At 40.6% G+C, this 22,014-nt stretch overlaps 1 protein-coding gene across 1 annotated transcript in view; it reads left to right on the forward strand.

The window, feature by feature from the left end:
- Positions 1-20,822, forward strand: part of LOC126262269 (cAMP-dependent protein kinase type II regulatory subunit) — a 64,864-nt gene extending 44,042 nt beyond the window's left edge. The window contains exon 8 of the mRNA XM_049958777.1: positions 16,913-20,822. Within this exon, the coding sequence (XP_049814734.1) occupies positions 16,913-17,043 (131 nt within the window). The 3' untranslated portion in view covers positions 17,044-20,822. The remainder of the gene's footprint in view (positions 1-16,912) is intronic.
- The last annotated feature ends 1,192 nt before the right edge of the window (positions 20,823-22,014 follow it).

The following is a 22,014-nucleotide window of genomic DNA, read 5'->3' on the forward strand; positions in this document are numbered from 1 at the left end:
GTTCTTAGTGGTTCATCTTGGGGAGCGGATCGCACTGTCCTGCTTCGCTTGTATCGGTCCATAGTCCGATCAAAGCTGGATTATGGGAGACTCGTCTGCTCGGCCATCCCTCTTACGCCGTCTCAACTCCATCCACCATTGGGGGTTACGTCTTGCGACCAGAGCATTCTACACTAGTCCCGTCGAGAGTCTTTATGCTGAAGCTGCCGAATTACCATTGACCTACCGGCGCGACGTACTGCTTTGTCGGTATGCCTGCCGGCTGTTGTCAATGCCCGACCACCCCTCTTATAAGTCCTTCTTCGCCAATTCTCTCGACCGTCAGTATGGGTTGTATGTGTCTGCGCTGCTGCCCCCTGGAGTCCGCTTTCATCGCCTGCTTCGACAATTGGATTTTGCCCTCCCTACCACCTTCAGAGAGGGTGAGAGCCCGACACCACCGTGGCTCCAGGCTCCGGTTCATATTTATCTCGACCTCAGCTCGCTCCCGAAGGAGGGTACTCCGGCTGCAGTGTATTGCTCATGGTTTGTCGAACTTCGTGTGCGACTTGCCAGTCACACCTTTATTTACACTGATGACTCCAAAACTGACGATGGTGTCGGCTGTGCCTTTGTCGTCGGGGCCAGCACATTTAAATACCGGCTCCTCGACCAGTGTTCCAGCTTTACGGCCGAGCTTTTTGCTCTCCATCAGGCCGTTCAGTATGCCCGCCGCCATTCATCGTATGTACTCTGCTCTGATTCACTCGGTGCTCTTCAGAGCCTTGGAGCTCCATATCCGGTCCATCCCTTGGTGCAACGGATCCAGCAGTCCCTCCATTCTTCTGCTGCTGATGGCTCTCCTGTCAGCTTTCTGTGGTTTCCCGGCCATGTAGGAGTGCCTGGGAATGAGGCTGCTGATGCTGCAGCCAAGGCTGCAGTCCTCCTGCCTCGGCCAGCCTCCCATTGTGTCCCGTCATCTGACATTAGTGGGGTTGTTTGTAAGAGGCTTGTGTCTTTGTGGTGGGATACTTGGTCATCACTTCAAGGAAACAAGCTCCGGGCAGTAAAACTGTTCCCAACTGCTTGGACAATCTCCTCCCGACCATCTCGGCGAGAAGAGGTCCTTCTGACCAGGTTGCGGATTGGGCATTGCCGGTTTAGCCACCGCTACCTGCTCTCCGGAGACCCAGCCCCGCAGTGCCCCTTTGGTCATGCATTAACAGTGCGCCATGTTTTATTGTCGTGCCCCCGTTTTAGTCAATCTCTTGTTGTCCTGTCTCTGCCATCTACTTTACAGGATATTTTAGCTGATGAAGCTCGAGCAGCTGCTCGTGTTCTTCGTTTCATTACTTTGACTGGCTTTTCCAGAGACATCTAACTCCTTCACTTATTTTATCTGCATCTTTGTAAGAACTTTCTGGTGCCCCCCCCCCCCCCCCCTCCTTGAGTTTTACTAGATTCTATGTGCTCTAACAATTGTGACTGGGCGCTCTAATGACCTCAGTAGTTGAGTGCCCTTAACCCCCCCACCCCCAAAAAAAAAAAACATCTCCAGTTCTAGCACTGAATAACGAGTGTGCTGAGACAGAATTTTGCCCCAACACTAGTGTCTATGGGATTGGTGCAGTTCTAAGAAGTGATTCTTATTTTTCCAGGATACTCTTCAAACCTAAGATGCACTATTGAACAACTGAGAAAGAGTGCCCTGCAGTTTCAGCTATCAACAAGTTCAGGCCATATTTATTGGCAAACCATTCACCATTGTGACAGACTACCACTCTCTATGATGACTGATTAGCCTAAAGGATCCATCAGACGGGCGCTGGGGCTTCAGGAATATATCACAGTGATATACAATAGTGTGCACAAATACGAGGATGCCGATTACCTTTCAAGGAATCTTTTAGCGGAACACAACAGCATGGACGAACTCTGTCACCTCTCACTTGAGTGATTGGTGCTGAACAGAGGGAAGATGCAGCACTGCTGGTAAAAATAGAAGCCTCGAAGGAGGAGGAACTGTCCAAAGGAGAATTCAGACTAAAGTGCGCGTCATTTATGTTGGCGGCCGAGTTTAGGTTCGTTCTGCGCATCTGACGTCACAAAACACAGTCAGCCAATGAACAGAGAACGACGTTGCCAGATCTCGACTGCAGTGCAGAACATGGACGAGTGTCTTCAGTTTTAGAAACGTTCAGTCATAAATAAAGTAATAGAACAAAAGCAATGTCTTGATAGCAGACTTTCTTTTATAGAAAGTTGGAAAAAGCATTCTTTATACCAATTGCTTCATATTCTATTAATTAATTAAACCAAACAAGCAATAAGAGTCCTAATTCAGGCGAGAGCAAGGAAAGGTGTTTGTATCAATCTCACGAACCGCTTTTTCGCAATAAAGAACAGCGGTAATTGTTTATTTCCTATTGTACTTCGACGAAGCGTGAGTAATTCATAGTCATACCAACAGTGTTTGTCAGTATTTTGCGTGATGTGTTACAGTGCTCTCGGCGTTATGTAGTTGAGGTGCGTTAGCGTAAAGGATAAGGTGTTGGACTTCTATGTGAGAGGTTATGAGTTCAAACCTTGTCTGGTGCCTAATATTTTCATTATTTAAAAACAATATCGAAGTGCCTTACGTCACGAATTATATTCGTTTGAATGCAATTTTTTGAAATTTCTAGTGCTTTGTCTCTTCATTAACCCTTTCGCTGCTGCAGACACGTGCTCCCCACACTTCCTGCACTGCTGGCCTGTGCAGACACATGGTGTTCCCACTGCTTTGACACACTTATCATTCGATTTCACAATCTAATTTTTGGGCCAAATAGTTTTTGTGGAATCGAATGATAAGAGTGTCAAAGCAGTCGGAACACGATGTGTCTTCACAGGTGAGCAGTTCAGTGACAAATTCGCGCACAGCGCGGCATGCAGGGAGCACGTCTTTCTGGCAGCGAAAGGGTTAATGTGGCCGTGGTGGCTTTACTTCATGAACTGCGCGCTCCCCCCTAAACGTAAGTTTGCGAACTATGCTATACTATGGCGCTGCTTCTATTGGCGCGTGCGTCGTGTGCAACTGGCAACGCAGCAATCTCCCGCGTCTGGGCGGGCATGCGCGAGCCGCCAAGATAAAAGAATTGAACTATAGTGGAGAATTGTATAAGATGAACTAAATGCTTGCTTGTCATCCCAACTCGTGTACAACCAGTTATTCTGAAATATTTCGACACTCCTAAATCTGGTCTTTTGGAATTTTTGAAAACTCTAGGTAGAAACAGATGCAGATATCACCGACAGGAAAAAAAATCACAACACCAAAAAATAATTAATGTAAAATAATGAAATTTCAAGAATACATTTTTCTAGGTAACTTATTTAAGTGATTAATATTGCAAAATCACAGACTAATGCATGCACAAGGTAAGCCATTGCAAATGTGAAATGTTGGTACATTAATAACCAGAGTAACAGCCAAAATGTTAAATGCAAGCATGCATTGTTTTACTGGTGTCAGGTGCTGGTTGGTGGAATGAAGTTCATGTCTGTTGCACTTGGTCGTCCAATACAGGGACGGTTAATGCTTATTGTGGATGACGCTGGAGTTGTTGTCCGATGATGTCCCATATGCACTCGATTGAAGGCACCTCTGGTGATTGAGGAGGCCAAAGCAGCATGTCAGCACTCCATAGAGCATGTTGGGTGACAACAGCGGTATGTAGGTGAGCAGACTCTAACTCCAGGTGTAGCTCCAGTTTGTCTAGCACGCAGACAGATTGGGTGCAGGCACCTAGACAGAATCAGCTTCCATCAGAAAACACACCAGACTTCCACCCTGTCCAATAAGCTCTTTAGTGAGTTGCAATGTTTTGGAGCATTACAATGCGCTAGAGCCACGTGCTGTACACGATGGTCATCTCTCCAGTAGTGTCATGTGACCGTCTGGAGCCCAGTCATCTTGCGACGGTACACTCTCGTGACTACCGCTGCCAGCAATCGTGTACAGTGGCTACACTCATCCCAAGTCGTCCTGCAATATTGCAGAAGACACATCCAGCTTTTTGTAACCCTGGAACAAGATCTCGTTCAAACTCGGCAAGGTGTTGATAATGGTGTCTTTGTCATCTTAAAGGAGTTTTTGATGAACACCAACTCATCACTTCCAATTTCAAAGATAACTAATGTCCACAACTATTACAGCATGTATTTGAAGCAAACCTGAGTTGCATCCTCATAGTGGCACTACTAGCACCACCCTCACATGACAGGCACAAAATTTTAATAGATATCATCTTTCAGGCGCAGAAATATTCCCACCTACTTTTATTTATGTTGCACAACTCCACCTTGGCATTGAGATTTTTCTTTTTCGTCAGTGTATGTGAGCCACTGTAGGGAATCACAATGACAAAAACATGTCATAATTACCTCCAGGGTTTCTGGTACCAATAGCATGCAGCATTTCCATTCCACTGAATTGGAATTGATCTCTTAGGGATCTTCCTAAAGTTGACAAATGGAAAATTTTGCTGACACCAAAGCTGTGCTGACTGCCGAAGCTCTGGAAATTGTCAAGTTTTTTGAAGCACGGAATGCTTCCTGTTTTCCGGCCGATACTAGTATCAGAAATAATTTCACATTATGGCCTCACCCACAGGATGGCAACTGCATACCATCCACAGATGAATGGCCTCGCATACCACTTTAATAAGACTTTGGCGGATGTGCTTTTGATGCACGCTGATGTTGGTCAGAGAGACTTGGGATACAGTACTCCCATCCACCTCAAAGCAGGACACTACAGGCTACACATTTTTTCTGCTTCACAGTTGTGAGGCTGAAATAAGAATGGACACATGGTTCCCATCTGAACCAGACGACACTGAGGATGACTGTGTGAAACACCTCACTATAAGGACTGAAGAAGCAAGACAGCTGGCTCATATATGGGCTGCGGATGCCCAAGAGTGAGACTAAGAACACGTGACGCCAAGCACTGACCAGTGAGATACAGCTTGGGAGACTTAATATGGACATTTACTGTCGAAAAAGTTACTGAAGTGTTATTTTGGGTTGTCTTGTATCCTTCGTCACTTCTTGGACATGAAATTGAGGTTTATGACCCTCCATCAAGAAGACAAAAGTTCTGTGATACTGTCCATGTCTCCTGTATGAAGCCCTACTAGAACCCAGAGGCGCAGATCGATGATGGGAGGTACAAGGAAACTGAAGACCCGCTCGATGACTGCATAAACTTTTATATGAAAACCTACTCTCTCCATTCAGGAGGCCGGTTCTGTTCTGACTGTGTCAGTAATAAACGTGTTTGCAGTAACAAATGTGTTTACAGTGCTAAACATTGTATTTCATTGACTCTGCCATTGGATTTGAACTTGCATGTGGTTTTGGTGTGACAGTATCTAACTGCCATTTAATTGTAATTGTAGTCATTAAAATAAGAGAAAAAGTTCTAGAAAGAACTGAGAATTTTTACCATTACACCTATCCAGAGTTGACTTTCCCCTTATGTCCCGGCATATAACTGATCTGATCAAAAGTGTTTGCACACCTATTAGTGGATGTAAATATGGGGGTTTTCGGCCCTTCACGTTTGTTGTAGTTTAAACTCTTCTGGTGGCACTTTCAGTGAGGTTTCTGAATATCTATGGAGAAATGGCAGTCCATTCTTCCTCAAGAACAAAAACCAGAGTAGATAGTGATGTTGGACACTGGGATGTGGAGTGAAGTTGACTTTCTAGTTCACCCCAAATATGTTTCATTGGGTTCAGGTCGTGACTGGACCTGCCAGTCCATTTCATGAAAGTTATTGTCCACAAACCATTGGCTCACAGATGATGCTTAATGACAAGTGCATTGTCTTGCTGATGAAAACAATCATTGTCTCCAAACTTCCTCTACTGTACACAGTACAGAGTGATGTAAAATTTGTTCATATCCTTCTGCATTTTGTGGCTTTACAAGTACAGTAAGAGGATCACAAAGTATCCATGAAAAACACTCCCATACCGTAATACCACCTTCACCATACTTCACTATTGGCACTATACATGATGACATATGCCAATCATTTGACAAATCCAAATACTCCTATCAGATTGCTGTGGGTATAGCATGATTCATCACTCCAAATGTATTATTACCGGTCATCCACCATCTAGTTGCTTCATTCTTTACATTGCCTCAAGCATTGTTTAGCATTGACTACTGAATTGTGTGACTCAAGAGAAGCTGGCTTGACCATTGTACCCCATTGTTTTTGTACTCCTTGTGCACCCATTGTGCTAGCTGGACTGCTGGCAGCACTTTGGAACTCGCAAGTGATTCCATCTGCTGGTTTCAAGCCACACTCGACAATACTCGATGGTCCCCACTTGTCTGTATGTGAGGTTTGCCAGGTGTTGGTTTAAGTCTGTCTGTTCCTTCATGTGTCCATATAACACTCACATCACCAGTAATCAACTTCGTCAGCTTTAGGAGGGTGGAAATATCCCTGGTAGATGTGTTACTCAGTTGTCATCCAGTGACTACTCCACATTCGAAGTCGGTGAGCTTTCCTCACCAAGCCATTCTGTTACTACCCCCTGCCTCCATTTATAATGATGGGTCAACCTCTTGTGTCATGTAGTGGTCAATTCTGGATTTCATAGGGCTGTCCAAATTCTTTTGATCAGATAGTGTAACATAAAGATTTCAGTCAGTGGGCCATTTTCACACTTTGACATTCTCCATTCCCTGCCCTTTATTAGTAATTTCAAAGTAATGTGTCATGCAGTTATACAAGTATTATGTAATATTCATATTAGCCAACTACGGGTACATAAAGACTTCAGTTTGAATTTTTTGTTAGGGGTTTCTATTTTTACAGTACTCCATCCTCTCGCATGTTGTCTTTTTTCCTTCTTTCCATGGTGGTCTTAATTTATTATTTCCTAGTCTTTTCCCTGCAGCTGTGCCTAAGTATACATACAACCTCACCTCTCTGTGTCCATGTCTTCCTCCATCTGTCTGTCCACCTTACCCTCCCATCTCTGTCTGTCTGTCTCCTCCTCCTCACTCTCTCTGCTTCTTATCTTCTCCTCTCCCTCTCTTTGTCCATTGCTTCCACAGCCCCCTCTCTGACCATCTCTTCCTCCCCCCTCCCTCTGATCATATCCACCTCCCCCCTCCCTCTGATCATATCCACCTCCCCCCTCCCTCTGATCATATCCACCTCCCCCCTCCCTCTGATCATATCCACCTCCCCCCTCCCTCTGATCATATCCACCTCCCCCCTCCCTCTGATCATATCCACCTCCCCCCTCCCTCTGATCATATCCACCTCCCCCTCCCTCTTTCCATCTCTGCCTCCTCCTCTTCCTTTCCCACCCACCCACTATATCTCCACACATTCCACCTGCTTCATGCATCTCTCCCTCCACCCCACACACTGTCCATTTCCTCCTCCCCCTCATTCTGTCCATTTTCTCCTCCCCCTCATTCTGTCCATCCCCCCCTCTATCCGTCTCAGCCTGTCTTTAGCCATGATCATTGGCATATGTAGCTCCTGCAATACTACTCCCACAATGCACCTATCATGCAGGGCAGGCTCTCATCAGAGGCTTTAAAATCATTTGTTCATCCCTGATGTATAGGCCACCATGCAAAGCAGGTTGATACAGCAGGCCAGTAGTATTCTGTCACAGCATGATTGTCATGCACGGCAGCATACATGTCAGGGCCCAGAAAATCATTTCTTGCTCATGACATGCAGGCTGCCCTGCAGAGCAGGTTGATTTAGTAGACATATACTGTTCCCACACAACATTCCTGTTGTGCAGGGCAGCCTATATACCAGGGTCTGGGAAAAACTAATTTTTGCCCCTATCTCTGCTCCTATTGGAGCTAAGAGGTATAAAACCCACAGTGCTGATACTCGTGAGGTGTGAGGTTTCTGTGCCAAATTTGGTTGAATCAATCCAGGGCTTTGGGAGGAGGTTCTGGACTCTCGCAAACATAAACTGTTTTATATTTGTATCCAGGACCTCCTCCCAAACCCCTGGATTGATTTCAACCAAATTTGGCAGTATATACATACAGATTATACCTAACTTTCAGTCTTATAATAAATACCACTCATTTAAAATAATGAAATGCTTCATGAAGGTGTGACAATGTTATAGTGATCCTGTGGAATAAAAATTAACATCTGATATATGGTTCATATGGCTCTGAGCACTATGGGACTTAACATCTATGGTCATCAGTCCCCTAGAACTTAGAACTACTTAAACCGAAGTAACCTAAGGACAGCACACAACACCCAGTCATCACGAGGCAGAGAAAATCCCTGACCCCGCCGGGAATCGAACCCGGGAACCCGGGCGTGGGAAGCGAGAACGCTACCGCACGACCACGAGTTGCGGACTAACATCTGATCATCTACCCCGTGTTCTGCTGTCTTTCATCCTGTTCTGTAAGAAAATTATGACAGCTTACACACACAAATTATACATATAAGAAGTTCCTTAATGTACTTTATGTATTTGTATTTGACACCAAGGAACTTCCTGTTAATGTGATTTCTGTACTGATTATTTATCTCAAAAAAGATCCATACAGCAGTTTTGAATAGTTTCATGATGAAATTTTTGAAATCATTAAAAACTGAGAAGGATTTGTGTGTGTGTGTGTGTGTGTGTGTGTGTGTGTGTGTGTGTGTGTGTGTGAAAAAATATGCACCTAAATCTGTTATTGCGTGAGCGTCCCAGCAGTTTCATCTTAGGAAAGTCCAGACCTCTTCAGCTTAATACATCTTGGGCATGCCAAGGAAGTAGTAGTGTCTTGTCATGCAGAGATAATCTTGCTGCAATGTGGTCCGAAACACACACTATTTTCCATAATTTTTATGATTTTCAATAGTTGTTGAGAGTACCCCACAGCCAAGTCCAATATAAATTTTAATCACGCCTTAAAGTGCTCTAGAATGCAAGGCATTCAAATGATGTAAAATTTGATAATTCACTGTGCAAAATATGGATCAACTTTCTCTAGCATCTTGTGCATCCTCAGTTACTGCAATTCACATTAAATCAAGCTTCATTATGGTAACTCCATCATAACTTAAGTACAATTCTTCTGTTTTTCCTGTGGATATGTGTATATTTTTTTCTTGTGTGCTCTGGCCTATATGCAGTGCAAATTTGCTGTTAATGTGATCAGTTTATCATGTTTCTAGCAATGAAGCAGGAGGAACAAGAGGCCTGAAACAGATAGGGACATAATATCAGTTGTCTGACAGTTAAACAGAATAAAAGAAAAAAAAAAGGCTAGGTGCAAGTAGGATTCACACACTGAGGGTTCTGTACAAACTTAATTATGTATATAGATGGTTCATCCATTCCGATAATTGAGAATCTCGGCCATTTTTGCCTATGGTCGACATTGATGCTCACAAATTGGTCCAAGGGATTCAAAGATTTTTGAGAATATTTTAATTTCAACAATATAAATGCGACATAGTCATGCAGGAGGTAGGTGACCATTATTATAGTAATCAGTAGTTCTGCATTGAGGCTGGCTGGGTCGCAAAGGTAAAAGTCAAGCATCAGACAAGGAATGACTTTATTGCTTATATGAAACATTTTGGAAGTTATCCATCAGTAGATACCCAGGATTAATTACTGCACATAGATATGGTATTTCAAGTTGTATGTGAAATGCCATATCTACATGCAGTACTCATTTCCTGGATATCTGGAGATGGATAAATTCAGAAATGCATTATATGAGCATTAAAATCATTCCTTGCCTGATGTTTGACTTTTGCCATTGCAGCCCAGTCTGCCTGAATACAGAACTACTGATCGTTTTAATTTCAAGTTTGACGTCAAGTAACAAATGACAAAAGAAATGTTTTTTTCGTGTGATACAATTACAAATTTACAGTTATCGCAGTTTTTCCTTTGGTTGTACTCTGAAACTTTGCTTCTTGCAAAATTTCATAATTCTAGTCCAACAGGAAGTATGCTAAAGGTTTCAATGAGTAAGTTTGTGAGTATCAAAATATCAGACATAAATGGTCATATCTTTTGAATGCACTGACTTAGAAGCTTCAATGTTTTGCACTGCCAATGGTGTACCTCAGTACGTGACATTCTAAAATTGAAAGTAAGAACAGGTGTAGAGAATATTAATAACGGGCAATATTTGAGCCATGTATGAACATCTACTTCTACAATTATATGGCTACTCTGCAGGTAACACTTAAGTGCCTGGCAGAGGGTCCAGCGGACCACCTTAAGAGATTCTCTATTATTCCACTCTCGAACAGCGTACAGAAAAAATAAACACCTATATCTTTCCGTGTGAGCTCTGGTTTTCCTCATTTTATTATGGTGATGATTTCTCCCTACGTAAGTTGGTGCCAAAAATAATTTTCACATTTGGAGGAGAAAGTTTGGTGATTGAGATTTTGGAGTACATCCTGCTGCAACGAGAAACACCTTTGTTTTAACACTTTGAGTGCTGCACTGGTGTGTGCAGCTGGCCGTGTCAAGCCTGCCCTTGGAGCTGCCTAATCTGTGTACCTGTGCTGGCAGCCACTTCCACGAACTATTGTGTGTGCCTGAGCTCTCCACTCTATTTCTGAAACCACGGCGGTCGTGACGGTCTCGCAGTTAGTGTGATTGCCGATGTTACAAATAAACACAGGATATCTGGATACGTATTCCATAGCTTTGAATCTGGAGATGAATTGCTTGACAGACCTAATGTACACTGAAACTGCTTACACTGCTAACATGTAACTCCTCATCAAAGGCTTTCTTTCATTTTCAATTAGATCTTGAGAATCATCATAAGGTCTCAGTATACGTCTGTGTTTTATTTGGCGTACTGATACTTCATTATCAGATTTTTGTACGCAACTTACGATGTGAACGCTGTAGAATCCGTAAATACCAAACGCTGACGTTCTTCTGTACTAGCGCAATAATTCGTCCACAAACAACATTCAAGGGGGAGCGTCTGGATGCCGAGACACACTTCTAAAGCTAATCACTATATTTTGAGAGCATTAACCTAATAAATTATCCCCAAGGAAACTTCAAAATCAAAATTCAACATTTCTGAATTCTTTTTGTATGGGATGCAATTGTTATTGTACAGAAGAAATAAACAATGATTTATAACTTTTGTTTAAGAATTAGATAAGGAAATACTCAAGTTTCTAAACTACCTAACCAAACATCACCTTTAATTCCTAATGACATTATGTGCTTCAGAAACGGGCAAGTGTGTACAACTGACCGACGTGTGCCGAGACACCATTTCCAAGTGTAGACCTGCAATTTTTTCACAGATTCAGTGTCCTGGAATAATAGGACAGCAATCCGTTACTGAATATTACAAAAAAAATTGTAGCCTGGGTTGCGGTAAAAGATATTTATTTAAGCGGCGACTAGTTTCGAATGAAGCCCAATTTCAAACAGCCCTGTCAAAAAGGAATGTGACAAACACATATTAACTGTTAATAAAACCATAGAATATCGATAGCTATCCATCTTCTATGGTTTTATTAACAGCTGTAATGCGGTTGTCTCAGTCGTTGTTTTACATGGTGGTTTGAAAATGGGCTTCGCCCGAAACTAGTCGCCGCTTAAATAATTATATGTTACCATAACCCAGGCTACAATTTTGTAGTAATAATAATGCTAGAATTTTTTGTTTACTTACTGATACTTGCACTAAGTTTAAGGTTTAACTTCTACCAAGAAGTTATGGAAGAATCCATAAATTTGTACTAAGTTGTATTTTTACACCTTCTGTTTTTTTTTTTAACCAGTTATGTTTCCCATCTTTCTCTCTCATCCGAGCTTAGGACTGGCAATGGTGAAGTTACAATATTTTTATTTTTTTTATTTTTAAGTAATTTTTTCCAGGAGTAAGGGCTTTATTTCATCTTCCAGCTGTAGTAACTTGGCTAAAAGTTCTTCTTTGTGTGGTATGTTTCAAAACACGGGTCAACACACAAAGGTACATTGCATGTTTTGCATTCATATGTCATTTCTCGGCGCACATTCTGTTTCGAGCGGACTGCACATCAATGCCATAGTCCACGTTTCGTGGACTGGTTGCTTGGAAAGTGCCTCCCAGTAAAGTGAAGAGGATTCTCGTCATCAGAGCGTCTTCCTTTCCTATCTCTTCTGCATTCTTTAGCAAATTTTTCCACAAGTTCTCGTACCAGACATAAATGAAAATCTGCTAGTGATATTTTGCTCACTATCATCACCAATCTGTGAAGAGCACGAGCATTCAAAACACAAAGGTCCACAGCATGAAAAAAAAAAAAAAAACTTTTTGTACCATTTAACAGATTTACGCACAGATGCAACAGAGCTTAATAGCATATTGGAGTGCTCTACTGCTCCCATATTTGCATTGTAATCAACAACACATTGCAGCTTCATTACTTTTTCGCCAGTCCCGTTTGTCTTTCCCGTGTCATGCATTTCTGTAGTGTTGCAGGTAGTCAGCATGAACACTTCTCTGTTGTCGCACCACTTGATGGTAAGCATTGCGTCAGTTGACATAAACTCAACTTCTCCTCGTTTCAGTTTCTTTTGTAGCTTCGGAAAGTTGCGCCTGTTCCTACCTACAGTACCGCATGCTGCTGTTCTCTAGTTGTTTAGCCAAAGGAACAAGGCTGGACTTGTATACCAATTGTCGACGTACAGGGTATGACCACGTTCAAGCTATGGCTTCATTAGTGTTGCCACACTATCACCAGATTTCCCCAAATTATGGACTTCAATTTCTGTTGTTGCGCCTGTGTGTACAATGAAATCCAAGACGTATCCAGTTTTACAGTCTAATGTTTTGATTCCAAATCTACTTCGTTTCGAATGAATGTATTGTTTAGACGCAGCGTATCACTCGGAATACGAATCGATTAATCAAGGCGTCTTCTCTGCCGGCGGACATACAGAGAAACCTGCGCAACACAGAAGCCCTACCACCTCGGCTGTATGGATTACCCAAGATCCATAAGAACAACGTTCCACTGAGACCGATCGTTAGCGCTCCTGGCTCACCAACGTATAAACTGGCGAAACATTTGGCCCCTCTGCTACAGCCACACGTGGGAAAGACCGACACATACATTAAGGACTCAGGACATTTCATTGAGAAGCTGAAGAAACTGAAACTTGCGCCAAACGACATCCTGGTCAGTTTTGATGTTGTTTCGTTATTTACGAAAGTGCCACTCAGCGACGCTCTGGAGCACATTGGTTCCATGTTCCCGCAAGACATCAAAAAGCTCTTCCATGCATGTCTCACCACGAGCTATTTCACGTGGAATGGCGATTTCTACGAACAGCTGGAAGGCGTCGCCATGGGTAGTCCTCTCAGTCCAGTGGTGGCCAACTTTTTCATGGAACAATTCGAAGCACAGGCACTGGACTCGGCGACTTGCAAACCTAAGGTGTGGTACAGGTACGTCGATGATACTTTCGTGGTGTGGAGCCATGGTGAAGAACAGCTCGGTGAATTCCTGAGACACTTGAACAGCCTCCATGCCAACATAACATTTACCATGGAGGTAGAAAAGGACAGGAAACTGCCATTTCTAGATGTGCTGGTCACAAGGGACGGCGAAAACCTGGGACACAGCGGGTATCGAAAACCGACACACACGGACCAATACCTCCACAAACTGTCAAACCACCACCCAAGCCAGAAAAGAGGCATGATTAGTACGCTCGTAACGAGAGCAGGACGAATATGTGAGCCTCAACACCTCAAACGAGAAATGCAACACCTGGAAACTGTTCTGAGGAGCAATGGGTACTCCACAAATTACATTAGAAGTGTAACAGAGCCAAACACTCGGCGAAGTAAGGAACCAGAAAAAGAAATGTCGGGTACGGCCTTTCTGCCATACATTCCCAGAGTGACGGACAGAAACGGCCGTATATTGCGCAAACACGGCGTAAAGACGATTTTCAAACCAACAAGGAAGATCAAAGAGTGTCTTAGATCGGCGAAGGAGAAAAGAGACCCACTTGCAATGTCGGGAATATACCGTATACCTTGCACATGCGGAAAAGTTTATGTCGGAATGACTGGACGATCCATTAACACCAGGATCAAAGAGCATAAGCGACATTGCAGGTTGGGGCAGGTGGAGAAATCAGCCGTGGCAGAACACGCACTGAATGAGACCGACCACGTAATAAAATTCGCCGACACGGAAGTTCTGGCTGTAGAGAAGCACTATCACACGCGCTTGTTCAGAGAAGCTGTAGAAATTCAAAAACACGCGAACAGTTTCAACAAGAAAGAGGAAAGCCTTAAGGTAAACGGATCCTGGCTTCCCGTACTGCAGCGAACGACCGTCGCAGGTAGCAAGAGGAGAACCGCACCGGAAATGACCGCGGAGAAGCCCTCGGACGTTGGCGCGCCAGGTACATATAGTCTGCGGCCGCGAGCTCGCCTCCAGTTCACCACCGGCAATGGAGGGTGAAGCTTTGACAATGCCAGCCACTCGTGCTGGCGAAACGTCAGAAAAATCATTAGATGAACGTCGGCCGAAGAACCCGAGACAGAAGCCAATAGGCAGTTTGTTAATATTCCTTTGTTCTCAACTTTTTAACTCTAGCCATAAGAAGCCAAATATCAAGGAAGCTATACATTTCCTCAAAACCAGTATCTTTCCAGGTGGATAGTCGAGAATGAACTGATTCTGACGTATTTGCCATGGTGAAAGTGAAAAATCGGTTCGTTTCAAGTGCTATAAATTTCAACAGATCTTCTGATAGAAATAGCATGAAAAAGTATAGAATGATTGAATCAGGCACTAGTTGGCAATTATGTCCTGAAGATGAGTCATCAAATCCATGAAGTACTGGATTGAAATCACGTTTTTGCCAATCAAATTTCTCATTCTCACTATGGCGTGGCCTTTTACATATCAATTCATCTTCACTTTCAGGATCTGAAGAACTGTCCTGGCGAGCTCTACTAGGTGAAGTACTTGGAGGTTTATTACTACGAGATTCTTCTGATGAATCTTCATAGTCACTACATTCATTGAAGATGCCACACTCACTGTCACTGTCACTCCTTGTCAGTATTTCCAGTATCTCTTCGTCAGTGCAACAACACCGATGTACCATTTGTCTGTGGAACTCAAAAGTGACAGCACTCTAAAAATCCTGATGAAACAGCAGATAGCCAAACGACACCACATAAGCAGAATGCAGAAGATCACATGAACCAGCTAGCACGAATGTCAAACAGCAACTGCGAAATCCATAGCAGAGTGTTTCCCAGATAGCAGGGACAGCCGCACAGAACAATAAGTAGGGTACGTCCATCTCAGGGAGTGCACGGGACAAAAGAATGTGTGACAGGCCATCTTGGAGCCCTGAGCAGCTATTGACGTGCTCAGGCCCACAGGCAGTGGAACCGGCTGCGGTATAAGCCGTCATTAGGACTCAAGTACTGATCAGGCCACATGGCGAATGCCACCTACAGGGCCCACGGGAAAGCCCACTTTAGCAGCAAACAACGTCCGCAGGCCCCCCGCGGCAAGGTGGAGCGCCGCGGCATATCTCGTCTGCAGTACTCAAAGGGTTAATGATGTCCACCTCAAATGTCAAGCTGATATCAATTTAATTTTCTACTTATGCCAAAGTAGCATTATGAGGTATGTCAGGAAAAGTATTGGTACAGTCCCAAAAATTAGTTTTACTATAAACAACTTAATATACTATTAATAATCCTCAGAATAACAATTGAGCACTAGTACACAATTTCTATTGGTTGCAGCTTGATCTTGATCCTTATGTTTTGTCTTCTACTGTGAATCTGCAGCCTCCTACTAGGAGGATGCACATGTTTAACAGTTACAGTGTGTTGTCCTTCAAGACTTCATATCAGTAAGTTAGTCCTCATAGTAATAAGGATGTGGCATTGACCTAGTTTTGTCTCTCTTCTGTTGTTTGACTGAGTGAGGCACCATAGTGAGGATGAAACTGGACTTTTATTTGTGAGAATTAGGGCACCAATCACGGACCGACTGTCCTGACTGATATTTTCTGTGGTTTCCCTAAATTGTTTAAGCTGAATTTTGGGATAGTTCCTTGCATGAGGTCACAGCCACATTTCTCCCCCTATCTCTTTTGGAATCATGTCTATGCTTTTTCTGTAATCGCCTAATTTTATACAGGAATTTAAACTCAAATCATCCTTTCTTTTTTGTGTTTGCATGACACTCAGAAGCACACTTTTTTGCCAGTTGGCTTTTGTTACAGAAACATGACTCACTTATCTATCTACACACTGGTGATAAATTTTCCTTTTTTTTTATTGCTGAAAACCTTTGGAATCAAACTGAAACAAACTTTTCACTGCAGAAATTAAACAAATTTTCTATTTGGTCAACTTTTAGTATAGTACTTAGATATCCATTAGTTCAAAACCAATTTTGAGTGGGAAAATTTTATCAGCATCCCACATATTCCCTCATCCTAGGGAACTTCCTTTCCACCCTGAACACTTCAAACCACCTAAACATGTTTTGTGATGAAACCTACTTATATTGCATGCTTTGTGGTTTATAGCAGTTGTCTCATGTACATAGTTTTCAAGTAAGACATTATTACTGATTAATTTTACCAAGAATTTTGACTTGTGACACGTTACTAAATCACTAGCAGAATTAGAAAGTTATCTGCACCCGTTGTAAAGCCTCTGAGGTAAATGTGAGGAGTTGGATTATTTATTTGCGATAGTATTCTTCGTATTGCAATTTTTCTCTCCAGTCTACCTTCTGCTGCCCAAAAATTATGTGTTGTTGCTTTCCCAGCTTATCTCGTACTTAAATTCTTGTTTCTACCAATAGTTTTTAAATGTATTTTTCATTATTTTTCAGTTCTGGATGTGGAAGCATTTGAGAGACTATTGGGGCCATGTATGGAAATCATGAAGCGAAACATTGATGACTATGAAGATCAGTTGATTCGCATTTTTGGCTCAAAGTCAAACATTAGCGACATTCGATGAAGAATCATTACTTTTAGTTACTAGTCCCTCGGAAAGTACCTATTTTCATACTGTGTTCTCTCTTTTATTTATTGTATGTAGCAACATACCTAGTTGTACAATTTTAAAACAATATAAAATATTACGGAATACATTAATGTTATGCATTGCATGTTCAATGGTAGGTGACAATTTCAGTTAGACTTAAAAAACAGCTGTTGCAGGATTGCTTTTAAAGTAAACTGCTTTATTGCAGTATAGCTCAGTTTAGTTCCCTGGTTATCTCTTTTTGTATCAGACTTCTTCACCTTATGCAAGAAACATACTTAGTGTTCTTCATTCTTTCTTCAATTCATTGTGTATAATAGACTGAAAACAAATGTTAAAGAGCATGGCTGTTGCACAGACAGTTGAAAGCCTGTGCCATAAGTGCGTCAGTAGCTTGTGCTTGTAGTTAACGAAGTTACTGCAGAAGTCTTCCTTGATCCCTGCACGATAGAAGTTGAAAATAACTAAGTGTATATTCATTCTGCCTTTGGTGCAGGTGGACATTAATAATTAAATATTCATTCGGGCCATTTACACCTTATATACGGTTTCAGCTGCTGTATTAGGGATTTGTGCAGCAGCCCATCAGTTGCTCTATTTGCAATAAAAGATGATTGTGTCGTAAAATTTTGTAATCCATTGATAGTACAGCATTTAATAGTAACAAGCGTTTTAATGAAGATATTTTTCAGTAATTATCGTACATGTTATTGTCGTTATTCATCAGATCAGTCACTGCCATAAAATTCAAGCACTGGCTTTTTCTCTAATGTTGTTAAAATTTTCCTGATTTTGAAAGATTCTTTATATTAAATGGATGATTAAGTATTGTCAGAATGACTGGAAGTGGAATTATTATGGTCCAAATGATGTTAACATTTACTGTCTAAACTTATTGTGTGGCACTTTTGCGGTAAGGAGGTTAAAGTCCTTCAAGTTTCTAGTCACCCATCAGACAAAGCACACTACAATGTCCAGATCTTATTTATTGCATAAATGTAAGAAAAGTATGTGTTTCCCTTTTTTAAGATTGTTATCTTTTACAAGTACAGAGAGGATCCAAATTACTTGCCTTTTCGATTATTGTGTAAATTTGCAGACTTGCTAACAGAGAGAAAGTTACAATGGCACCTAATATGATCATCTTGGGGGCACGTGGTGAACTATTGATTGCACATTCCATTTATAAGTTAGTCCATGTAAAGTAAATAATATGGAGAAATTAACATTATATTTAAATGAAACTTGTTTGATGAAACAAATTTGGGAAGAAAAAGATAACTAAAAACAGAGACTTGAAATAGTATAACAGGTTAAAAAAGCAATTCTAGTGAGGCAAATGTGATTTTGGGGTGCATACTAATGTAGTTAATCGTGGAAATATTCAGTTTACTTGTACCTGTAATTTTGGACTTAAATGCTGTCATATTTGTGTTTTTAAATAGGATAGGAACATGAGTTGTTGAGTACAAATGCACACACTCAAACTAATTTGTGAAATTATTATGTAAAACTAAAATAATTTGTAAGTAATGCTAGTCATACAAATACAAGTACCTTCTTTATTTCTTTAATCGATGAAAACAAATTAATTTCTAATTTTGTAACACTGAGTGTAAGTAAGTTCTCATGGAGTATTTGATGAAAGGTTGAAACTGCTACCCAACAAAAATGCCCTAATGTGATTGATTGTGCTATGTAACTTGAATCTCTGGAGCTCAAGGTTTCCATAATCTGAATGAAGAAGTGGTGGGAAGCTAGACAGATGTAACTGGTGAAGTTGAAATAATTGGTTTTTGGTGGTATTTTCCTCTGAGGTAGTAAAGTGGTCCCTACAAATGTGCAACCTAGTTTGTCTCTCTGCTGCTACATTTGTTCACAGACAGAATTATAATTTTTAAATACAAAGTTCAACATGAAATAATTATTGTGCATATTTTCATTGCCAGCATAATTTTAGTAACATTTTTGAGATCCTGGTTGGGCCATCTTTACATAGTTCCATTTACTAACTGTAACAGTATTTTATAATTACTAGAGAATTTTGTGCTATTATTATTATCATTGTATACAAAAATTTGATTTTTATACTTTGCAGTCACTTTCTCTATGATTACAAATGATCAGTATTGAAATTATATAATACTCAACTTTTTTGTTTTTGTCTGATGGTAAATATTTCTGTTATGAAATGTTTTTAGAAATGTCCAGTACTTTTATTTAACATTTTGAATTGTGTGTGTGTGTGGTAGTAAATTATGGTGTCATGTTATTTTTTCTTAAATGTTTACATATTTGTGCTAAGAACCATATTGTTATGCAAGTACTATTAGACTGGAAAGTTGGTGTTGGTTGACTGTTGTGCTTTAAATATGATTATACCAATAATTTTTCTTGCCATATTTATATTTAAAGATTTAGTTGAAAATAGTGCCATTTTGTTGTTAAATATTTAAATTTTAATGGTGTGTTGAGTAACAAGTTCTTACATTAATGACAATAATCAGTTATTAAATGTAAAAATAAGTATGATTTATAATACAACAAAGATAGAAAAGACTACTAACTACCCAAGCGGCAGTTAATGCATATGCCTTTAAGTATGTAGAAGATTTTTCTATCTTTATTTGCTTTAGTTAAATTTTGAAGATCCTAGTAACTACAGATCTTTGAGTATGATTTAATGTTTGAAATGACTCTTTATGTTATGCACGTCATATGGTATAGAGTATCTGTTAAGCACGTAATTTCCAAGATAATATGAAACAACTTTTCTAACAATTGAACTCCGATAACTAAAATATTTGATATCTGATGGCTATTAAAATTGCTTTTTAGTGTGCCTGTAAGATGATATCCAGTGTTACAGTGCCCAATATCTGCAACATATTTTGATTTCTAATTGTTTTTTGTAAATGGCGTTGTATTTTCTAAATTGCATTCAAACAGGTTGAAAAGTAGTTCAGGGAATAACAGTCCATTTAGTATGTATCCAGATGCCAGAAACTTTTTACTGTATTTCAGTGGTGCTTGTGAAGATACATTCATGCTGTCTGACATTAGTAAATCTCAATCTAAGTAATCTCGAGTAAGTTTTAGTGTAGAACATAATTATTTTAGATTGGCCACCATACCTAAATAACACACACTGGTTGGCAATAGAAGACATGTAGGCTTTTGATCTGAATCTCGAAGTTACTGGACTGCTATTTTACAATTATCGTACCTATAGTACAATAAGAAACAGCAGATGACTACATGTTATCAAGTCAGCCCTTTTTTTTTATATAATGAATAAAGGCAGTGGTCATTACTCTTTCCTCTTGTGTAATTTGTTACATTCAGTGGCCGTTACCTGGGTGCTGTCAGGGGCTTCACTGTTAATTCCACTGTTTAGTTTCTGCAGATATCTTGCCCACAGTTTTAATGTAAACCATTTATCTTTGGTGTTCAGATTTTAGTTCTGGAGTACTTTTGAAATGTTGGGTGACAGGTGAATTGATGGGCATTTCAATTTTGTACTTACTGTATGACTTGAGCTTTGTAGTATCTGACTTCTAATTTCACCAAAGTTAAAACAAATATTGTTACTCAAGTGCAATAATATTTTTCGATACTGTCTGCTTTTATATTACAACCATAATATATTTAATGCAGTCATTATATATTTTAGAAGAACATTATGCCATGTGACCACAGCATTAATGACATAGTGTTGTATTAAAGTTTACTCAATAAAGCAAATATTTGAATTTCCCTAAAAACCAGAGTTTTACTGTGGTATTAAATACTTCTAATAGTAGAAGTCAGTTCATTAAAAAGAACACTCTGAATAATCTGTGGGCACTTACATCTTGACGCTGGAGAGATCATTGCAATCTTGAAAGGCTGCTAAGTTTGATTCTTTTAGTTGTAAAAAGCTGCTGTGAAGTAATAGAAAATGAGAGGTTTAGCTTTACTGCATGCGCAGTTGTGGAAATGCTAATGTAATCATATTTGTAGTAATTAACTATCGGGAAGTCATAATACTCGGCAGCGAACACTGTACTCGAACATTATGAATCACCTTGAAGAAAATGACTTATTGATACATAACCAACAAGGATTCAGAAAACATTGTTCTTGTGCAACACATCTAGCTCTTTATTCTCATGAAGTAATGAGTGCTGTCGACAAGGGATCTCAGATCGATTCCGTATTCTTAGATTTCCAGAAGGCTTTTGATACCGTTCCTCACAAGCGACTATTATCAAATTGCGTGCATATGGAGTATCGTCTCACTTGTATGACTAGATTCATGATTTCCTCTCAGAAAGGTCACAGTTCATAGTGATAGACAGCAAATCATCAAGTAGAACAGAAGTGATATCCGGCATTCTGCAAGGTAGTGTCATAGGCCCTCTGCTGTTCCTGATTTACATAAATGATCTAGGTGATAATCTGAGCAGCCCCCTTAGATTGTTTGCAGATGACACTGTAATTTACCGTCTAGTAAAATCATCAGATGATCAATTCCAGTTCTAAAACGATCTAGAGAGAATTTCTGTATGATGCGAAAAGTGGCAATTGGAACTAAACAAAGAACAGTGCGAGGTCATCCACATGGGTACTAAAATAAATCCATTAAATTTTAGGTATACGAGATAAAAAGAGATTATTCAGGTAGTGAAGGGAGACGAAAATTTAATAGTCATGGGTGACTGGAATTCGAGATTAGGAAAAGGGAGAGAAGGAAACATAGTAGGTGAATATGGATTGGGGCTAAGATATGAAAGAGGAAGCTGCCTGGTACAATTTTGCGCAGAGCACAACTTAATCATAGCTAACACTTGGTTCAAGAATCATGAAAGAAGGCTGTATGCATGGAAGAACCCTGGAGACACTAAAAGGTATAAGATAGATTATATAATGGTAAGACAGAGATTTAGGAACCAGGTTTTAAAT

The sequence above is a fragment of the Schistocerca nitens genome, chromosome 6 (assembly GCF_023898315.1).
Source record: "Schistocerca nitens isolate TAMUIC-IGC-003100 chromosome 6, iqSchNite1.1, whole genome shotgun sequence".
Lineage (NCBI taxonomy): Eukaryota > Metazoa > Arthropoda > Insecta > Orthoptera > Acrididae > Schistocerca > Schistocerca nitens.